The sequence below is a fragment of the Camelus bactrianus genome, chromosome 20 (genome assembly GCF_048773025.1).
Source record: "Camelus bactrianus isolate YW-2024 breed Bactrian camel chromosome 20, ASM4877302v1, whole genome shotgun sequence".
In the NCBI taxonomy this organism is placed as follows: Eukaryota; Metazoa; Chordata; class Mammalia; order Artiodactyla; family Camelidae; genus Camelus; species Camelus bactrianus.
Window position 1 is genome coordinate 1,833,027 of NC_133558.1, and position 13,601 is coordinate 1,846,627.

At 52.1% G+C, this 13,601-nt stretch overlaps 1 protein-coding gene across 4 annotated transcripts in view; it reads left to right on the forward strand.

The window, feature by feature from the left end:
* BPHL (biphenyl hydrolase like) overlaps positions 1-13,068 on the forward strand; it is a 28,129-nt gene extending 15,061 nt beyond the window's left edge. For 3 of the 4 annotated variants that reach the window (XM_074348020.1, XM_074348022.1, XM_074348019.1), the window contains exons 5-8: positions 2,358-2,489; positions 4,505-4,628; positions 8,127-8,303; positions 12,728-13,068. In XM_074348020.1, the coding sequence (XP_074204121.1) occupies positions 2,358-2,489; positions 4,505-4,628; positions 8,127-8,303; positions 12,728-12,815 (521 nt within the window). In that variant the 3' untranslated portion in view covers positions 12,816-13,068. The remainder of the gene's footprint in view (positions 1-2,357; positions 2,490-4,504; positions 4,629-8,126; positions 8,304-12,727) is intronic. The other variant, XM_074348021.1, reaches the window with a different exon arrangement.
* The last annotated feature ends 533 nt before the right edge of the window (positions 13,069-13,601 follow it).

Genomic DNA, 13,601 nt, shown 5'->3' on the forward strand with positions numbered 1-13,601 from the left:
GGTAATCCGATTCCTGACCCCTGGCTGATTGGCCTTTGTGTTAGTGGCTGTGTTACCAGCCCGCGGCTCGTCTTTTTGCTTTCTCTATGGACAGAACCATTTACTTTTAATGCGGGGAAATGTTACAGTGTGTTGTTGTCTCTTGAGCGTGGTGAGTTCTCTGAGGCAGGAAGGACACACCGCTGGGTCTGTCTTTACGGTTGCCAGCACGCTTATCCGTATCTTTGCTCCCCTTTCCTCCTTCCATCTCAGGCGTTCCTACTGAGATGCTTTCTTTTCCCTGAAGCTATTGGTTAGAAGTTCTTTGAGGGCAGGTCTGTTAATAGTCAGTTCAGCTTTTACTTAGAAACGTCTGTACTTCACCCTCGCTCCTGCGAGGGGTTGCCCGGCTGAGCACAGAAATATAAACGGAAAGTTGTCTCCTCTGCGGCCCAGTGACCCCCTTGCCGGCCTCACCTGCTGCTGAGAAGTGTCGTCGGCCGACTCTCCTTCCTTTGCGGCGGTGTGCCTCGTCTCCGGCTGGTTTTCAGGGTTTTTTTCTCTCCCTCTGGCGCATTGCTGCTTCACCACCCCATGTCTACGTGTGGATTTCTTTTGCTTTATCCTGTTGGAGCTACGTTGGACTTTTGTCTGTGGGTTCTTCCCTCAGTTCTGAGAAGCGTGGTCGCCTGCTGGCCCCTCCTCCTTCGGGGACAGGTGAGACTTTGTAGCCCAGTCTCTCCATCTGCCCGTCTCTGTTCATCTCTGGGTCTGGGGTTCTGCCTCATTTCTAAGCTTTCTCTTCCAAGTTCCTAGTTACTCCGTTCACTTTATAAAGATTCGGATTGCTTTGTGATCTTTGATGAGGAGCATATATTTGCTTACTCTTAGTCTGAAAACAAACAAAAAGACAGTGCGCGTTGAGAGCACTTTCATTCCGACGGGATGTCCGCTTGCTGCTCTCGGGCACCGTGATGGTGCCAGGCTGGGGCCATTTTCACCTCGGCTTCATGCAGGAATCTCAGGTTCTGGGGTCCCGCCCTTCCCCAGCCAGCAGTCACATTTCCCCCGGAACAACCCTGCCTTTGAGTGGTCTTCCTACTCCCAGCTGTTTTCTTTCACGCACACACACACACTCTCTCGTCTCCCTCAGCCCCCCAGTCCAGCAGCGCAGCAGACACGAGTTATCATGAAAGATCTGCTTGTTGCGCTGCCAGAGGCCTCTCGGAGGGTGTGGCCCGCTCGGCAGCCCAGGGCAGAGCCGTTGGCGGGGACGTTTTCACTGGCCGCTGTCACGGCGTTCTGCCAGCTGCTCCCTCCCTTCCTCCCTCGCTTCCCTCTGCCTCCTTCCCAGGTCTCCCCCCACCTCTTCATTGTCGGGCTGCTTCTCTGCACCCCCACGTGATGTCCCCTCCGTTTCATGCAGAGCAGCGCGGCGTCCTCAGCCTCTGGACTGGAGCCCGGGCTTCCATCTGCAACTGAAAGGAGTCAGCGGAGGACAGGCAGGCGCTGGCTGTGGCGGGGCTGCCCCGCTCGGAAGGCCACTGGGGCTGAAAGTCGCAGTTTTACCCCATGCGGTCATTTCCTTTCCCCGGCGTGCACTGGGTGCCCGCCAGCTGCCGGGCCCTGCCCAGGGCAACGTGCCGGCTGTCGCTGGGTGGGGATCCTGATCGCGGCGGCCCTGCTGTGTCAGGGAGCGTCGTGTGGGTAAAGCACCGTGTTCAAAGCCCTCGACACTCGATGTCCGACAGGCTCAGGAGGGCAAGGGTCTTCCTGTCACCACCGGGTGTTTCAAGAAGTAAGGAAAATACTGGGCTAAGGAGTTGAACTTGCTTATTCGTTTCCAAGCTGGTTTTTAGCTGTTAGTCCCTTTCCTAACAGTGAGTCGCTGTAGCGCAGTCTGCAGTTGGTAGTGACGCCCCTGGGGCTTCAGCAGCAGAAGCTAGAATGAGTGATCTGTGTGTGTTTCTCAGTGTACGTAAATGCAGTGCAGAAAAACTCCTCTTTTATAAATATGTCCTTTTTACTCAGATGACCCTAATTAAGGGAACATCTGCTTTTATCTCACGCCTTTAACGGAGAAGAAGCATTACATGCAGATCTCATTTCACTCACTTGGTGAGCACCTGCTGGTGCCCCTCTTGTGCCGGAGGGACACAGTGGGGGACAGAAAGCAAAACCCCGCCCGTGGAGCTCACATCTGGGTGGGGACACAGCCCTCAGCACAGACCCGGAAGCCACTGAAAGTGGCCAGGCTGAGCAGCCCGGGCCAGCCGGACGGCAGACGCCGCAGCTCCGAGCTGCCCTGCACTGGGGGTGTGGAAAGATAAACTCGTGTAGAGACTAACCTTATTCTTGCCCTCACTTCTGTCTCGCAGGTATCCGAGATGTTTCTAAGTGGAGTGAGAGAACAAGGAAGCCTCTGGAAGCCCTGTATGGGATCGACTACTTTGCTAGAACCTGTGAAAAGTGGGTGGACGGCATAAACCAGTTCAAGCGTCTTCCAGGTGGTAGGTTGCATGGACGGCTGGCAGGCCCTTTGCGGATTAGAGAGACCGCTGAGCTCCCCCGACGTCCCGGAACTCCTCGGGGTTAATGTGCTCGCCCGCTGTCCTTGCACACGGGTGTGTGAACAGAGGGTGCTGGCGACGGCACACAATACGGGTCCTTGTGTGACACACCCGCCCTCCGCCAGAGACAGACTGTGCACAAAGGTTCACATTGTTGAGTCTTTAATAGCAGGCTGCTCTTTTCTTCTCTGAGTGCTTTGTGTGTGTGATGACAAATAATTCTCCAGAAGCCTCGAATAGTCTTCATTTTCTGATTCCAGAATATGGGTGATTAGGAAGCCGAAAGCTGCAACAGTCCCTGTATTTTCCGCCTTTTCACGTTTAGAGGTGTCACCCCACTGTGTCTCGTGTGACAGAAGAAGAGGGACTGTCTGTCGTGGCCTTCAGCCCCAGCAGAAGTGGTGTGAGGAAGAGAATGTTGAGTTCTTTTCCCATCTTCAGAGCTAAACTATGTCCCGTTAGCCATCAGGTGTCTTCCTGTCTTAATCTGGAAAAGTCACATGACTTCCAATAACAGGAAGAATTGACATCCTGAAGAGAAGTTATGAACTCAAGTCCGTTTTTTTGTAGCTACTTCCTCTCACTTTCCTTTTTTAATTGCTGAAAGAAAGGGGAATAGTTGAGATCTAATCTTGAAGCACATTCAGTTACAAACTTGCTGAGATTGAAGGACCAGTTTGGTCTACTCAGGAATCATTTCCAGAATGAGTCACCCGTCAAGACTTTCATAATGAAAAGCACGTTTGGAAATGCGACTTTTTTGGTGTAAGTTCAAAACAGCAAGTAGATCCTGAGCAAAGGCAGGATCTGCCCGGAGAGACAGGTCCTTGAAATGAGCTTCCTCACCTCTTAACAAGAAATGCTGTGAACAGTGTCGGAGACAGTTCTCCACCAAAAAAGGCAGATTCGTGAGATGTAAGCTTCTGTGTTTTCTTGAGGAGGGTAGTGAAGAGGCTAGAACGCTGAAATCAGAAGTGGAATTAAGTCAGCAGTTCAAAGTATGTCCTGTGTTAATTGTTACATTAAAAACTGACTCTGGCAAAGACACTTTCCAGAGAATGAAAAGACAGGCCACAGACTGGGAGAAAATGTTTGCAAAAGACCCATCAGCCAAGGACTGTATCCAAATACGCGGAAAGCTCTTCAAACCGAACAGTAAGGAAACGGCCCGATTCAAAGACGGGCCGCCGCACCTTCTGGGACAGCCAGAGCAGAGGGGCCGTAGGGCAGTGGAAACGCTCTGTGTGGCGCTGTGACGGTGGGTCCGTGTCGTAGCCGTCTGTGCAAACCCCCGACCGTGCACACCAGGAACGTGTCCCTCAGGACGCCCGGGCTCCGGTGACGTGTCAGCGCAGCTCCTCGGCTGTGACAGACGTTCCCTCTGGTGGGCGGGGCTGACGATGTGGATTGTGCGTGTGTGGGGCCGGGTGTGTGCAAACTCTCTGCCTTCTGCTCAGTCTGTTACAAACCTAACACTAGAAGTCTGTTAAAGAAAAAAAGAAAGAAAGAGAAGGGGGGGAGGATGCCATAAAGTAGGGAGTCTGGCGACGTGACTCACCCTACAGCAAGACTGTTGGCAGCCTTCTCGTCTGCCTGCTGGGTGGATCACTGTGGCCCGAGCCCTGTCCCCTGGGCACTCAGGGCCGTGCTTCCAGGGAGAAGCCTTCCTGCCACCACGCACCCGTCACCGTTGGCAAACAGGGAGCTGCCCCCTGCAGCAGGGAGACCAGTGGAGCTTTTGTTCGCCTTAACTCCTGCTGTACCTGGATTCTGAAGGTAAGCAGGCAGAACTGCATGCTTACTAGTAGATCTTGCAAGGAAAAACACCAGCAAAGAAACAGAAAAGGAAACCCCAGGAACTTATCTGACCCAAGCCAGTGCTGCACAGACGGACGCTGAGGTCTGCCCTGCCCCGCCCGGCCCCGCTGACCCCCGGGGACCTCTGTGTCTTTCAGGTAACATCTGTCGGCACCTGCTGCCCCTGGTCCAGTGCCCCACCCTGGTCGTGCACGGGGAGAGGGATCCTCTGGTCCCGCGTTCGCACGCTGACTTCATACACCAGCACGTGAGAGGGTCCCGGTGAGTCACGCCTGGGCCAGCGCTCCGCCCCGGGGGCCTGGGGGGCAGACGGGAGAAGCCGTAGGAGGAGAGGAAGTGTGAGGCTCAGGTTTAAGGGGTACCCCGCCCCCCTTTGCCAGTGTCAGCCAATAGTCCTGTATTTCCGGAGCGAGGGGCACAAGGAGCCTGAGCTGTGGGTGACGAGTTGGGACGGTGGGCGCTGGGGCTGCAGCAGTGGTGACAGTTCGTCGTCAACCATAGCGGAGTAGTAATTTAGGAGCTTTCATCATAAAAGCACCATCCACCCGGCAAAGAAAGTTTGTCAAATCAAAGGAAAACTAAGCACCTGTTCCTTGTCACCCACTGAAGTACTTGTGTTAGTGTTTTTTCAATGTGGGATTTTTAAATCATTTTTTAAAATCTTTGCTCATTTTATTTAATTTTCTACTTAATACTTTCCTAATGACGGCACTGGGGTTTGAACCTAGGACCTCATGCATGCTAAGCACATGCTCAACCACTGAGCAGGGGTACCCTTCCAACCCCCTGTTATTAGCATTTTTGTGTTTCTCCTTTCCAGTATTTTTTAACATAGATACAATTATATTCTATATTCAACTTTGATTCCTGCTTTTTAAAAAATTGTTCTGTAAGTTTTTCATGTTATTTCAGTTTTAAGTATGTACACATCAGAGGAAAATCTGTAATTCAGAACCGCCAAACAGTGGGGTCTGCCAGGCCGGCCGGGTCAGGGGCTCACTCGAGCAGGTGGCAGAGACGTGTTACTCATCCTGGGCATCCTTGTTTCGGCCAGCGAGCCTGGGGGCGCCAGAGAACCTAGTGAGACATGTCGGTGGAAATTCTGTTCTTTAGCCCCATTTGTTTTTGTGTGGAACAGAAATTTATAGTTTAAATACTTCGGCTGACAGGAGAGTCAGCTTCTGCTGGTACTTATATCAAGGTGAAGATTCCAAGGTGGATAAACTCAGTGTTTCCTTGGCATGTGGTGGCTGTACATCCCATCCCGTAGGTGAAATTGAGGTGCGATCAGGAGATAGTGGCCTGGTTTCTCTGAAAAACAAAAATACTGGAAAGTAAGCACCGAGGGGAGCTGTGACCTCCTCAGAGACTGCATATTAATTCCAGAGATGCTGTCATTACTCAGGACGTCTTTGGAACCGTACGGAGTTCTTTTGAAACTGGCTTTATTAGTGACGTAAGAAAACCCTCCCTTCCCCGCCGCCCGCGAGCCATTCCCGACGCCCGCTGGGGGCTGGCGCCCTGGCAGGGCCGGTAGAGGTCCCTGAGCTGCGGGTCCCCACGATGCAGCAGGGAAGGTAGGCTCAGAAACCGTTCCTCTCCTTCCTAGGCACACTGTTTATTCCGTGACATATTTTACAGACAGATTTCTCCAAGAACTTTTAAATGTGGAGGACATGCTTCTCAGTCTATAATAAAATGTCATTACTGTAGTCCTGTATAATCCCTATGTCCAAATAGCATTTCATATTTTAAAAGGTATCTTGTATACGATATCTAATTATACTTCACAACAAACTAAAGGGGGGAAATATTGCACCCATTTTAGAGATGAGAAAATCGAGACCAAGATGTGTTAAGTAACCTTCCAAGGCTGCATAGCTCATAAATGACAAATCCTAGACTTTTTCCCTCCTAACACAGTGCTTTCCACCCATGGCACAGCTGCGTCTCGTAAACATACTCTTATTTTAATATGATGGTAAAATGCCTGAAGTGTGTACTTGCTGACATGGTTGTCTTCTAGCTTCAGAAATGACAGGTTTTTGCAGACTGACGCTCGTGATAAATGCAGTGTGTTCCCTTAGAGAGCCAGTAAATTTCTGCGAGAAAGTTTAATTTAGGAATTCTGTTCCAGACCTGTCTCCTAGCAACAGAACACATCAGTATGGGAGAAAAATATTCCCTTACCGCTGAGATGTTAATGGTTTCAGTACACTCCTTTATAGAAGGTCGTTTTCTTAGAGCAGAATTCTTTGGAACAAGTGAGTCGAGAGTGCTGTGTTCCTGGCAGTGACCGTCTGAAACCGGCTTGCGTGTTACACTGCCACCTTCCTCTGCCGGGAGAGCCCTTCATGCTGGGCCTGAACCTGAAACACGGTTCATAATTTTGGACCCACAAGGGGAGGGTTGATTCCTTGAGCACCAGAGTCGTCCTCTGACTGCACACCAGGCCTTCCAACACCAGGGAGCAACTCAGCGTGCAGGGCGCAAACGGTGAACTTGATGTTCCGTTTCCCCGCCGGGCACATTTACAACTAAACTTAAAGACACAGTCTGTCCCCCAAAGACCTACTGCAGAGAGAGATCAGGTACGGAGCAGATGCTTCTCTCCTGGAAGAGGCTGGAGGGAGGCTGGGCCGTCAGCAGCCCTGCTTCCTGCCTGTCAGTCCTTCCTGTCTCTCTCTGTTCGCTCTTTGTGGGAGAGGAATCACACAATCTCTTGGAGGCGAAGAGGCATCAGAGATAGGTCAAGTTCAGTGGTTGTAAGGTTTGTTTTGGGGCAGTTGAACGCTTCTTCCTAACAAAGCCTTCTGCAGAAGTCCAGGTACACAGCAGAAGTAGGAGTCACCCTGATTCCAGCAGTGACGGGGAGCCAGCCCTGCCCCCAGGGTCCCGTGTCCTGCCCGCCCCGTGCACCCACTGCTTGCCCAGCCCTCCCTCCCGGACCGCAGAGCACTGACGCTGCCACCTGCCTGCTCGCCAGCCCCTGCCTGGGCGACTCCTGTTGCCAGGTGTGCGCTGCCCGCTAGGCAGCCCAGCTCGCTTTCCGAGAATTTGTGTTGAGCAGAGGCCAGCACTCAGCAACCCCTCGGGGTGGGAGTGATGGGCAGGCCAGGCAGGGGGCTGAGCCGGCTCGGGAGAGGGGTGGCTTCACAGCGAGCTGAGACGCGCGGGTGCTCGCCGGTGTGTGAGTCAGCTCCGGCTGCTGTAACAGGTAGCCGCGCAGCGCGGCTTAAACTGCAGACGCTTCTCCCCTCATCGCCTGGAGGCTGGAGGTCTGAGGTCCAGGTGTCGCCGGGGCTGGTTTCTCCTGAAGCCTCCCTCGGCTTGTAGGTGCTGCCTTCCCTCTGTGCCCTCCAGGGTCTTCCCAGGGTCTTCTGTGTGTGTCTGGGTGCTGATCTAGTCTTCTTACGAGGAGACCAGTCAGGTTAGATTCGGGCCCACCCTTAGGACCTCATTTTAACATGATCACCTCTTTAAAGACCTTCTATCCAAACAAGGTCACACTGAGGTCCTGGGATTAGGACTTCAGCACGTGAATCTGGGGGACCTGATTCACCCTATGACAGTATATTTCTGAGGTCTTAGATCTCAGGAACTGGGGGCCCCAGCAGAGAACAGGATCTGGGTTTCAGACGCAGCTGCCCGTGACCAGCGCCTTGCCTGGAGTCCTCTGTACCCCGCCCTGTCCTTGCCTGGCCACGGGCACCCAGCCTTCCGATCACAACTCAGATGTCTCCCCGTCCTGTTCTCCAGTCACGCATCTTTCGGAGGCCACGCGGCCCCTCCTGGTGCCTTCTCTGCAGCTGAGCACGTTGGCCTCTGTCCTGGGCTGCAGGCTGTACATCTCAGAGTGCTCGGACCACGTGGAAGGAGAGCATGGGCAGCACATGGGCCGTGTCCCTGCACTGCACGTGGACGGCATCCCTGCAGGTGACTCGGGCCCAGGAGTGTGGTGCAGAATCCACTTGCAGGTTGGGGCCAGAGAGCAGCCCAGGCAGGCAGGAGCCAGAGCCAAAGTCCACGTGTGCGAAGAGTTGGCACCTTAGGTCCTGTGTCACCAAAGGGGAAGGGTGGGAACCAGAGTCTAGCCTGGCGCCGGTGGTCAGGAGCACCACAGGGTCTCGGGGGCCCTGGGCCCGAGGGCCGGCTCTGTGACGAACTGTGCCCATAAACAGGTACCTGTGTTCTGTTCCTGTTTCCTGGGCGCTACCTGGGGAGGATCATGCCTCTCTTCTCAGAATAAGGTTTTGAGGAATGAATGAGGAGGTCTGTGTACATTTAAGATCAGTGAGAACTCGGCACACAGTAACTGCCTCGCGTGGCTGGGATGGTACAGGTGTAGGTGATCAAGGCCCAGGAGGCAGCAGCGCGTCGCATGGCAGTAGGTCAGAGGCTGACAGCCCTTGGTCACAGCTTTCAGCAGCATGTGCACACACACACAAATACACACATACATACATGTGCATGTGTACACATTATATATCCTTAGAGAGGGATTGATTTGCTGCAGGAATAAGGAATCGCAGCCGATTGTAGAGGCTGAGAAGTCCAAGGTCTGCAGTCAGCAAGCTGCAGACCCAGGAGAGCTGACGGTGTCGTCCAGTCTGACTCTGAAGACCTGAGAACCAGAAAGAGCTGATGTTGCCATTTGCGTCTATAGGCAGGAAAAAGCCAATGTCCCAGTTTGAAGACAGGCAGGAGTTCCCTCTTACTCAGGGGGGGGTCAGCCTTTTATCGCTGTTCAGCCCTTCAACTGATTGGATGAGGCCCACCCACAGTGGGAAGGGCAATCTGCCTTACTCAGTCTACTGAATAAAATGTTAATCCCCCATCTAAAGACACCCACACACAAACATCCAGAATAATGTTTGACCAAATATCTGAGCACCTGTGGCCCAGCTGAGATGATGTGTAAACCCAGCCATCACAGTTGGGAGCACCTGGCTTGAACTGTCTGCAGAGGTCCTGGCCTTGGTGGGGAATGGCTACGGGTGCCCAGGCCCTCTAGTCACAGGCCAGACGCTGTCCTCTGTCTGAATCACGGAAGGAATCTGCAGCTTCCTAGCCTCGTACAGTCTGGCCACCAGCGGAAAGATGGCCCCAGGCCTCCAAGGCAGGCCAGTGGGAGCCGCGCCACCAGCAGTGGTGAAGTGGGAAGGATTCATGCTGGCGGCAGGTTCATTCCAGTGCTGTGGAGGGTGAACCTGGGAGACACCAAGGGAAGGACAGCTGCCCTGGCTTCAGTGCTAGACCCTCCAGGCTGAGGTGCCCAGGGGACCTTCCTCTCCCACCTTCTCCTCCAGCTGCTGCTGCAGGCAGCCCAGGAACCCCTTGGGGCCAGGTTACAGGACCAACTCCAGACAGGGCCAGCCTCGTCCTGGTATCTCACAGAGGGTGGGGTCTCGTCCTTTCTAGATGACTCTTACCCATGACGTTTCATAAAATCTCTTTAAGGTAAGAAGGTTCCAATTGCAGTCAGTTCTGTTAGCCAATAAATGTAAATAGTCTCGCAGGTTGGAGCACTTGATTACCATGCTGAGCATAATTGGAACCTTCCTGAGGACTCTCTCACACTGTGAAGTGCCGCGTAGATGGAATTATGGGCCAGCAGCGAACACGTATGAAGTGTTTACCGTGTGGCCACAGTCAGTGTCGTCTTCTGAATTACCCTGTGGGGGGACACTGTTACTGTCCCCATTTTCCCAGTGAGCAGTGGTGCTGTCACTTGCCAGTGGAGACCCCGTACTGAAGAGAGGACATGTCTTTTTTTTTTGTTTAACATTTTTTATTGATTTATAATCATTTTACAATGTTGTGTCAAATTCCAGTGTTCAGCACAATTTTTCATTCATGGACATATACACACTCATTGTCACATTTTTTTCTGTGAGTTATCATAACATTTTGTGTATATTTCCCTGTGCTATACAGTGTAATCTTGTTTATCTATTCTACAATTTTGAAATCCCAGTCTATCCCTTCCCACCCTCCACCCCCCTGGTAACCACAAGTCTGTATTCTCTGTCTGTGAGTCTATTTCTGTCCTGTATTTATGCTTTGTTTTTGTTTGTTTGTTTGTTTTTGTTTTTGTTTTTTAGATTCCACATATGAGCAATCTCACATGGTATTTTTCTTTCTCTTTCTGGCTTACTTCACTTAGAATGACATTCTCCAGGAGCATCCATGTTGCTGCAAATGGCATTATGTTGTCGGTTTTTATGGCTGAGTAGTATTCCATTGTATAAATATACCACATCTTCTTTATCCAGTCACCTGTTGATGGACATTTAGGCTGTTTCCATGTCTTGGCTATTGTAAATAGTGCTGCTATGAACATTGGGGTGCAGGTGTCATCCTGAAGTAGATTTCCTTCTGGATACAAGCCCAGGAGTGGGATTCCTGGGTCATATGGTAAGTCTATTCCTAGTCTTTTGAGGAATCTCCACGCTGTTTTCCATAGTGGCTGCACTAAACTGCATTCCCACCAGCAGTGTAGGAAGAGAGGACATGTCTTGCCCCCATCAAGCCCATGCCTTTAACCCTGCGGTGTCACCTCCGGTTGCCTTCAGCTGTGACCGGAAGCAAGCTCTCTGTGAAGGCAGGAGCCTCAGCTCGGGCAGTGCTGGCAGCATGGGCCAGGCTGTCCCCTCCGCACACCAGCAAGGGCGTCCGTTGGCCAGCAGATTGTGTGAAAGCCACTCTCCCATGAGCCCGGAATCAGACCCTTTTGTTATTTGGATGAGAGCCTGGGTCAGCAGCCGTGGCCATGCTGTCCCGAGGGGAGCATCGCAGGTCAAGTGCAGGGACTCCTGTGTCAGACCTCAGGGAGGGGCTCTGCTGAGGACCTGGAATTGACCTCCAACGCCACCAAGGAGCAGAGCAGTTTTCTCATACCCTCACTTGTCTGTCTGTCCATCTGTCTGTCATAGTCCAGTGCCGCTCTGAGTGTAGCTGCCTCAGAACAGGGCCCCCGTACTTTAAACAAGGGCCCAGTTTTTATTTCCCGAGCCCTGGGTCACTTCAGGAAGGGTGCAGGCGGCACTGAGCCTACAAAGGATTCACGGCAGGTGTCTCCTTCCTTCTTGGGAATCTGAACAAATCATGGGAGTGGGTTGGCTGCCCACAGAGGAGGGCTCCAAGTGAGGCGGGGCAGGGTCCCTGCTTTGGAATCCAGCTCGGCACAGCCTGGACAGCGCCATGCAGCCCAGACGTAACCCCTGACTGCCAGCGCCGTCAGCAGGGGCTGCTTCTGTGGCTCCTGAAAGCCCACACTGGGAGCCTCCCTGCGAGCCCTGCTCCTCGGGGAGGGCCGCTGGGCTCCATCCTGAACAGCAGGGGCCTCAGAAACATGCCAACAACAGGTCCTCCTTTCACGTCGACGATCCTGATTTTCTGGGTACCTCCACCCGACCCCAATGTGGTCCAGTCGCAAGAGACCCAACACAGTCCAGGGGCCGCTCCGTCCCCGGCGCCCTTTCCCCACGCGTCCTCCCTAGTGCTCTCGGCCCCCAGCTGTGGAGAGCAGCATCAGGCAATGCGGGAACTAGCATTTGGCCTCAGTGTAGTCATTTCAGCGTCCGGTTGTTTTTGTGGACAGAACAGCTCAAACTAGGGCTTACATCCTGGGAACTTTCATTCGTTTAAAGCTTACGAGTTCTGCACATTTATAGCTAATAAATGTAGAACTCAGAGAAGTCTGCTTTTATTAAAGAAGTTACAGACCAGCCACATTTGACCAAAGAAAGCCCTGTTGAAAAGAAGACGCCTCATGAGGACGTGGGGTTTGCCACAAGAGCCACATGTGGGCTGCGGAGCCGGGAGACGCGGGCTCCGGCCTCATGCGCCCGTGTACCTGCCCTCCGTGGGTGCCCGTGTGCGGCCTTACGCAGTCCGCCAGAATGGCAGGGTGATCTGGAGCCTTGCACTGCAGGCCTGTGGGGGCTCTGAACTCTGATTTGGGTTTTCCCACTATTCCACGAAGCTCCAATCCAGTGGATTCAGGGCATTTCATATTTTTATCATCTTTCCAACCCTCTCTCTCTTAAAATCAACCTTATTAAAATGATTTTTTTAAGGTAACCACCAAATTGCATCTCCCTACTCTCAGTCAGGTTTATAGTCAGACCATTTCTCAACCCGATTCAATTCTGAATACAGTGTGTGTGCTGTCACTGTGACGTCAGCCTCTGGGCGTTCACTCTTAGGTCTGTATCCCGGGAAACTTCATACTGTGCACGTTTTCTCTGTAACAGCAGTTAGAAAAAAAGTGGCAGTTTCTCACGGGATGCCCGTGGCGTGTCGGGAGGGTAACAGGTTTAAATGGTGGGCCACTAACCATGAGCTTTTCTTTTTAGGCTGCATCTGATGCCGGAGGGCAAGCACAACCTGCACTTGCGTTTTGCAGATGAATTCAACAAGTTAGCAGAAGACTTCCTACAATGACGGTGTCGCTGAGAACAGGTGGCCTGGCGCTGCCTCCGAAACCCACCCCCGGGACAGTCCTCAGTCCACCTGCCTTCCCAGGCTGCCTCCTGCTGCCCACAAACCACTCCTAATCAAGCTCGAATAAGGACATACTAAAAATAGCCTCTAGCTTTCATAGCTACAAAAATTAAGTCTGATTTTAAACGCCGTTGTGAATTTCTACCATTGTCTTAACAAATAAATTCCTACCATGATATACTTTACTTTCAAATGAATCGTCAGGGATGCATTTGTAGTGTGCGTGACGGCTCTTGTAGGACGTGAGTTATGCAGTACCTTTTTATCTGAGAGGTACAAGCGCTCACTGGTCAAGAGAAGCAGAGAAATCAAACACAGTCTGTGCCCAGGGCCCCCGAGTCTCCATTTTCATAGCGTCCCTGCAACTGCAGAAATTCAGGGAGGAAGGTTTGTCCTCTGATTCCTATTCCCCTCCACACGTTTACGGGATTCCTTTAATACTTTGGGCCAGTGAAGATTTTGTAAAAAGAAGTCTTTTTATCTCGACCAGAAAGTCTATTAATTAAAAACATTAAAGTAGAAATCCTATTTTTTTAAAATTGCTTGCCCCAGAAACATTTTAAGAAGTGTTTAGTTGGGGGAGGGTATGGTTCAGTGTTAGAGTGTGTGCTTAGCATGCACAGGGTCCTGGGTTCAATCCCCAGTACCTCGTTAAAAAACAAACAAACAAATAAATTAAGCCTAATTACCTCCTGCCTCCAAAAGAAAGAAAAAAAATTGAGAAAT